At 39.8% G+C, this 8,378-nt stretch overlaps 1 protein-coding gene across 1 annotated transcript; it reads left to right on the top strand.

The window, feature by feature from the left end:
- Positions 1 to 938: 938 nt before the first annotated feature.
- GPR63 (G protein-coupled receptor 63) lies at positions 939 to 2,198 on the top strand. The gene has a single exon (XM_009708169.1). It carries the CDS (start codon positions 939 to 941, stop codon positions 2,196 to 2,198), a length of 1,260 nt encoding a protein of 419 aa, XP_009706471.1.
- Positions 2,199 to 8,378: the final 6,180 nt, after the last annotated feature.

Raw genomic sequence — 8,378 nt, forward strand, 5'->3', positions numbered from 1 at the left:
TTTGGCTACTATGTATGCTTTAGGCTGTAATTAACATTGAGGCTTTCTCTAGAAGAGTTACTGTAAAATAAGAATGAAAGGGAGAGAATCGAGAGAAAAGGAAAATCTAGAATAAAGTAAACAGAATTCAGCATTTTTGCAAAATGTCAATGTACATTGCTTAGTGTGCTCTTGATGAGTTTAACAGTCTTTGAAATATAATAGGATAAAATAGAAAATTATGACGTTCCCTCCCATTCAAGAAGGAAGACCTTCCTGAGGCATCTGCTGCTGATGACTGACATGGAACCAAGGATTCTGTATTATGTAGGATAGCTCAGACAGGTAGGCTTTTCAGTGCTTACCAAACAGGCAGGTAGGCAATACTGATACTCTTTAAGCTATTTGGAAATGTTATTAAAGTTTCCAGCTGTAGGCAATTTCAAAACAAAGGCATGAAGTTAGTTTAAAAATTATGAGATTTAAATAAAGATACTGATTTGATTTATTCACTCTTAACCAGTAAAGTTTGTTTTCAAACACAGAAATTCTCCAGTCCTGGTTATAGTAGAAAAAAGCTTGGTGAAGGAGAGTGTTGTACAGTATTGGCAAGACTACAGGAGCGGGATCTATAAGAAAAAAACCCAAATATTAAGAGACTCTTGTGCCTGGTGCTTAAGTAAATTGTGTCGACCTAAAGTGTAAATATGTATTAAGGATCCTTTTGTCATTAAGGAAAGCAGAGCAATCGTTTGGTTCCCACTGGTTTCAGAGAGTCTTTCTTTGTTTCTTTAAATTGCTTCTTTCTTTTTCAGATGGAAGTACCGACATGAATTTAAGAACTTTGATGCTTTCAGACATTGAGTTTTGATTTGTTAGATGACCAGGAATAAGATACTGCCTGAACAAGATGAAAAGCCTTGAAGACCTTTGGTTCTGCTTTCATTTCTCCTGAAGCAATGGTTTTCTCAGCAATGTTGACGCTGGCCCACTCTGGGACCTCAAATGCTACTTTTATTGTTTATGAAAATGCCTATACGAATTTTACCACTCCCCAGTTCTTACTTCGTAGTGGCACAACACAGCCATTGAGATATAGTTCAGGTGCCGTGCTCACCACTGAGAGAAGTAATTTTCTGGTAAACACTACAGCTATCCTGCCATCACAAGAAGTTTTCAGAAGCTTGAGTTTGCCACTCCAGATCATTCTTTCTGCTGCTATGATATTTATCCTATTGGTTTCTTTCCTTGGGAATTTTGTTGTCTGCCTCATGGTCTACCAGAAGGCAGCTATGCGATCTGCAATTAACATCCTCTTAGCAAGCCTGGCTTTTGCAGACATGCTACTGGCAGTGCTGAACATGCCTTTTGCTCTGATAACAATCATTACCACTCAGTGGATTTTTGGGGATATATTCTGCAGAGTCTCTGCCATGTTCTTTTGGCTTTTTGTCATAGAGGGGGTAGCCATTCTTCTTATTATTAGTATTGACCGATTTCTTATCATAGTTCAAAGGCAAGATAAACTGAACCCTTACCGTGCAAAGATTCTCATTGTGATTTCGTGGGCGGCATCTTTTGTTGTTGCTTTTCCGTTATCAGTAGGGAATCCTAATCTGCAGATACCCTCGAGAGCACCTCAGTGTGTTTTTGGCTACTCTACAAGCCCAGGTTACCGAGCCTACGTGATCGTTATCTTGCTAATTTCTTTTTTTATTCCATTCCTGGTAATGCTGTATTCTTTTATGGGCATACTCAACACCGTCCGCCACAATGCAGTTCGCATCCATAGCCACCCTGATAGCATCTGCCTCAGCCAGGCCAGCAAACTTGGTCTCATGAGCTTACAGAGACCTTTTCAGATGAATATTGATATGAGCTTTAAAACTCGTGCCTTCACAACCATCTTGATTTTGTTCCTCGTCTTCATAGTCTGTTGGGCGCCCTTCACCACTTACAGCCTTATTGCCACATTCAACAGCCACTTCTACTACAAGCACAACTTTTTTGAGATAAGCACTTGGCTCCTTTGGCTCTGCTACCTCAAGTCTGCACTGAACCCACTGATTTACTACTGGAGGATTAAGAAGTTTCATGATGCATGCTTGGACTTGATGCCCAAATACTTCAAGTTTTTGCCACAGCTACCTGGCCATACAAGACGGCGCATTCGACCCAGTGCCATCTATGTATGTGGGGAGCATCGGTCGGTAGTCTGAAGCTGCGGTTGTTTGACAATGATTGTTATTTTCTGGGATTATTTGTTTGTCGGCTTTAGGTTGAATTTTGTTTTGTTTAATATGGCTTCTTCAGTGTGGCCATATCTTATAACTTGATTAAAGTTTCCAGTAGTACTCTCTGCAATTTTGGGAGGAAAGATAGAGGGAGGGAAAGTGATTGGTTGTAGTTGGGTTTACTACCAGAATACAACGTAAACAAAATAACAAATGTTACCTCTGGGATTCCATGGAAATCCATTCTTTTAAATGAAAACTACATTTGTAATATTTCATCAGGTTTATGCTTACTAGGCCTGCAATTGCATCTAATTGTAGGGACTTTTTATGCTGCTAAGATACAGTATATTTAGTTGGTGTAATTTTTCTGAAAAATGTTGCTGCTGTCTGCCAATATATTAGAGCCAAAAAGTCTCATTAAATTACTTCTATTTAATTTTAACAATAATTCAGAAGTTTTCATGGTAACACTAGAAAACTTGTTTCTTTTTTTTTTAATATTGCCATTAATATTTTTGTGCACTTTACAAAATTTACTGTAGAATTTGTTCATTGGAATATTTTGTTCTGTATTAAAGGGGGTATTATTATTATTATTATTACTATTTGTTATATTGATGAATTTCAGTGAAAGACCCATGTAAGCTCTAGGAGGGCAATTTATATTGCTATAGCTACACGTACAGTCGTAGATTTGCTGTTTTTCTAACAATTGATCAAAAGTGACATTAGCTGCTCTGTTATCAGGGGAGTTGGAAGGAGAAAATGGAGGAATGAAAGGGAAAGCAAGCAGTGAAAATGCCATGTCCTGAGGTTTAGGCTAACACAAGATTGAGAAAAATAGAGCTCATCTGAAAATTGTCACAGCGGGAAAGGCTGGCTGTAGTTGCTACTTTAGGCTATTACAAGCTGTCCAAACCTGATGGTATGCCTGAAAACCTGTCTGAAATTGTGACTTTGGGCCTACAATTGACACTGCGTTGGTAGAATGCTGTTTCTGCTTGGAACTCGTATAAGGCTAGGTGTGCTCTACACTGCTGAAATCATGCTGTCAGGCCTTTGTTGGGATAGAATTAGAAATGGTAGGGTAAACCACCAAACAAATCGCACATGAATCATAGTTGAGGCTAGGACTTAGTCTACGTAGTAATTACAGGCAAAAAACCATCCTCAACTTGCTTGTTTTCCAGTTTAAGTATTAGACCGAAACCATAACTGATAATCATAGAATCACAGAATGGTTGGGGTTGGAAGGGACCTTAAAGCCCATCCCGTTCCACCCGCCCTGCCATGGGCAGGGACACCTTCCACCAGACCAGGTTGCTCAAAGCCCCATCCAACCTGGCCTTGAACACTTCCAGGGATGGGGCAGCCACAGCTTCTCTGGGCAACCTCTGCCACTGCCTCACCACCCTCATCGTGACAAATTTCTTCCTTACATCTCATCTAAACCTTCCCTCTGCCAGTTTAAAGCCATTGTCCCTTATAACAGTTGGCCAGCAGAGTTTGCTGGGGATGCAAGCTAAATTCCCCTTTTCACTCCGATACTACTTTATATTGATTTTTCGTTGCCCCTTTTCCTCTATGGTGCCTGCTGCATCAAGGATTTACTCTGCAGTTCTCATCTATTAGGCATCAGCTTCTCTCCCCGAAATGCCAAACCACCTTTCTGGTTAATGTCACGCTGTCTCGATACCTACCAAAAGCAGAAGGGTAAAGGTTTTCCTTGTGGATAACAATCCAGACTCAGATTTTTTTTTTTTTTTTTTTTTTTTTTTTAATCAGCTTTAATGTGAGGTAAGTAAAATTAAGACTTAAGTTTGGGCTTTGAAGTGAGATCCCCAGTTGCTGTGAGGCTGGGGAAGAATGCCTGCAGAATTTGTGTGTCCTGGCAGTGGGCATTTGGGGGCTGTATGTGCCAGAGTACAGGAGGATTAGTGTACAACATAGTTACCAACCAGGGCTAGGGTTCAGGCTTCTCTTGCTTCGTCTCTCCCCAAGGCATGGGGACCTCTTCATTGTTCTTGTACCCAAGGAGCAAATAATAGCAATTTTAATCTATTTCTCTCTACACAGTACAAGGCATTTCCTTCATACACATAAATGTCATCCACATCTGTGTAGATGCCCAGGGACTGCTTGCTTCCTGAGGCCAACTAATCATTTACAACCCAGGTTTTATTTAGGTCTTCAGTGAAGAACTAATTTAATGCTTATCTCTGTTCTTCTCATCGACATCTATCAGTAGAAGTGTTGGCAATATTTAAATCTTAGAAGTATAAAAGGAACGATTTTGAATTTAGTAATTTAATTTTTTTAAGAAAGCTGCTAGCTGGGGTTGTGGGTTGCGTGTAAAGGCACCCAGGCAGTGGCGATGCTACTGATGTCCGTGCTTTCCATTCCTTGTCAACATCACTGATGATGGTATGGATTTTTCTGATCATAATGACAGGCAGTAAAGGAGTTCCACTGTAAAACAGTGCTTTAGCGTGTCTTTGCAGTATAGCTTTTATTTCTCAATTATGTTGATAGTGGAAGTTTATGACCTGGTTAGTATGGATTTTCTGTTTCAGAGCTGTCATGCCTGTTTATCTCTGAAAGCAGCAAAATTGTGCTTAGAGCTAATGTAATAGAGTGAGAGCATACACTGTCTAAGATGGCAGGAACAGGTATTTTTGCTGTCTTCCAGAGCTATAATGTAAGAGGTTTGAATGAATGTCATAAACCATGGTAATTCAAGAAGGAAAGAAGATGAGTAATACAGGAAAGTTAGTGAAATTACTTTCTTGAAGGGGCAGGGGAAAACATTTTGTGGGGATTTCATAATAAGTACTGGCTGTGAAGCAGAAATTGCAAACATCAAAGAAAGTTAATTTGTCTTGATAATTTAGTGTTTGTTTACACTGACTGTAACAGGGTTTCTGCACAGAGCTGTGTCTGCTGATACTTGGAGAAAAGAAACTCAAATTGTGTGGCCCAGTTTCAGAGGTGACTTACATGGCGATACAGTATTCACACTTACCAGGTTTTAGAGGTGATCGGAACATGCAGTGAACAAAAGGGTGTTCAGAAAAAGAAACAAGATGGCAGAGAAGCATCCCCAGGGTAATTATGTGTTTACAGAACCATTTGGGCTATTGTGTTTAATATACTGTCTTTAGAGCAGTGCCTTGATAATTACAGCTGAAGTCCTAGGACCAAGTTGAAGACCACTAAACTGCTCAGTTTTGCTGTCTGTGATCCTGCCAAGATCAGCATAATCTTGCGAACATTTTAATGTTAAAACACCTAAGTATTGGCAGGATTGGGGCTAATGAGGCATTTTAGTGGGCTTGACTTTGACCAAGACCAAGGATTTTAAGAACTGAAATTGATCCTTGTTTATTCTACTGGGGAATTATAATTTTCTTCCTCTCCAGAAATGATACTCCTTACTAAACTGTATTCCCTTATGTTACATTTTCAGAAATCTTTGGTATGGAGGATTGAAATGAATGTATTTTGAATTATGTTGCGGTTTAATTCATTCTGTCAAAGCATGCTGCTTACACAATTCTCATTTGTACAAATCTATTGCTGAAATGATTCTTTTGTACTCAGAGTTGTGTATTTTTGACATTTCTTGTTACTCATGTAAAAATATTTATGTATATAGAGAAGAAAATTGTTCTGCCTCTTCCTGCTTTCTGTTACTATTTTTTTCACTTGTGTGCTTAATGCTTTCATATTTTCTTTTATTTGGGCATATGCATAAACAGCTGCAGGATTTCAGCGGTCTTTTTGCAACCGTTTGAGATTTTTAATTCTCAAGTCATTCAACAATGCCCTCCTTGAAGGAGATTTTGATTTGGTTTTATGTGAAAAGTAAAAACTGAGAGCACAAGTTTGTTGCGGTTGGAGTAGCGAGGAATTTCTTAAGTCCACTTTTCCAGGAGTCAATACTTTGCCACTATGAACTGGTTTGATCTTTTTTTGAGGAGTAGTCATTTTCTGATATGGAGAAACCTTGAATTACTGTTTTAAAACAAGCTGTTAAGTAGAACAGCATTGTCTTTTCTGTACATATTACACCTGTAGAAATACCTGAGAAACAAAAGAAAAAAAAAAAGAAAAAATAAACATGAACATTCTCCAAAAATGTAGCAAAAGTCTATAGAATTGCTCTATCTTTGTGCATTCACAGGTTTCTTGGATTTAATGACATAGGTCAAAGTTCCTAGTCTCAAACACTTTATTTATAATATTCTCTATATTAAACAACAAAGATTGTTTGCCTGATTTAGAAGGCTTTGGTTAAGCCAAAATGTTTCTCTTGTGAAGAATTCACAGAATGCTCTTTTCTGAGACGTTGGGGTAGATACATGTCAATATATCTAAACCAAATGAAATAGTATCCAGCAAAAGAGAGAGAAAGCCTAAAAAGAAAATAACTTTCCTAAAAATACTACGTGAACTGGGTGTACTACCCTTTAGCTAGGACTGAGTCATGAAGATCATCTTCTTGTGTGCAATAAATAAAACAGGCAGTGGTACTGCGTGGCATGATTCATTTCAACACAAGACAGTGACCTTTGTGATTCAAGTGCTGCATGTTTGTTTATTTGATGGATTATTCCCCATATTAATAGAATGAAAAATGTTCGGCATCTTGGCAGTTTGGGGGAAACTTTTCAGCTTGCTGATGATTTAGCAGAAATTCTGCTGGAGTCATTTCTCTGAACAATAAAGAGTCAAAGCATGTCCCTAAATGCCTGAGAGGGGATGGGTATTTCCAGTTGCTTGGGAATGGCCTTGCTCAGCTGCCCAAATCCCTAATTTTGAGACTCCTTCCCCGTACCTCTGCAACAACCGCTTTTTCCTCCCTTCTCCTCTCCTGGTGCCCTGCACCCCTCGAGGCTGCAGTGCTGCAGCAGGTACGGTGGTGGTGGGAGACACAAGGTGGAGGTGCCTGGAGAAGCTGTGAAGCCTCCTTCGCCTACTGCCGCTCCCTCCCGTCCTGACTACGGTTTGGACCATCTGTGTTGGGCTGAGGGTGAGTTTTGCCACCTTTGGTTATAAGATTAGGGCTGTCAGGGAAGAGCTGTTATGGGAGCACATATATTTGCCTTTAGTGCTAGTGAAGATTCTGATTTTATCCCCAGTAGTGTTGCAGGTTTTATTCCATCCCCATCTTTGGGCAACTGAGCTACAACAGTCTGTAGCCAACCGTCTATTCATGGCTGAATAAGAATCCCTGAGCTGACTTGTGTCTTTTGTGCACCTACAAAACCTTGTTTTGTAGAACAAAAGTTCCTACGGCTTGTTCTCAAACCAAAATGGCATTCATGAAGACAATCACAGCTCTGCTCAGATATGAGGGGGAAAAGAGCTGAAAGTCGGTGATTGCACTGTGTGGTGGAGAAAATAGGAGCTGTGGTGGTTGATACTTCTTAAGTGGCCCTTAGAGATCTGGTCTTCGTTTTTAAAATGGAGTTATGGATACTTTATGCACAGAATAATGGGTTGTGTTGTTCTACTTTATTGTGTGACAGCAAATGCAGCTTGATATCTGCAGTACTGTTAGTGATTTGATAAGTGACATAGTATTCATAAATATGAGAGTAGAACTTGTTCCTGTTTTGTTTTATTTTATTATCCTGTCTAGCTAACCAGCTTTGCTGCTGTGTGGAACGTAGCAGAGCGTAGCAATAATGAGACATACTCCTTGTTTAATTGGTACTCTGCTTTAAATAGATTACTGCAATTCAAACCTCTGTGGTTGACCTGAAATAAAATTAAGCCCATTCACCAGCATGAGTAGGAAACCCGCTAACACTGCCCTGTCTGTTGAAAGAGAAGGTCTAGTGAAATAAATGACAATAATTCCTCCAAGAGTCAATCTGTTCTCCAAAGGGGATGTAGTAACAGCTATGATAAGTTTAACAGTGTCTCCTTTTGGTTTACTGGGCCTAGGCTGTGTGTCAAAGGGAGAGGGGAGATTTTGGTGGCTGAGGGTATTGCCTTAACACCTGGGATGGCCAGAGGAGCCTGCAGGAAATCTCCGTGCTAGGGTATAGTTTAAGCCCTGCTGTTCTTTGGGGTGTCAGTGCTGTCAGTGGCCTCAGTTTGGTCCAATTTGTCTGAAGGAATTAGAGCACTTTGCTTCCCTGTGAGAGCATCTAC

The sequence above is a fragment of the Cariama cristata genome, unplaced genomic scaffold (assembly GCF_000690535.1).
Source record: "Cariama cristata isolate BGI_N322 unplaced genomic scaffold, ASM69053v1 scaffold1259, whole genome shotgun sequence".
Taxonomy (NCBI): domain Eukaryota; kingdom Metazoa; phylum Chordata; class Aves; order Cariamiformes; family Cariamidae; genus Cariama; species Cariama cristata.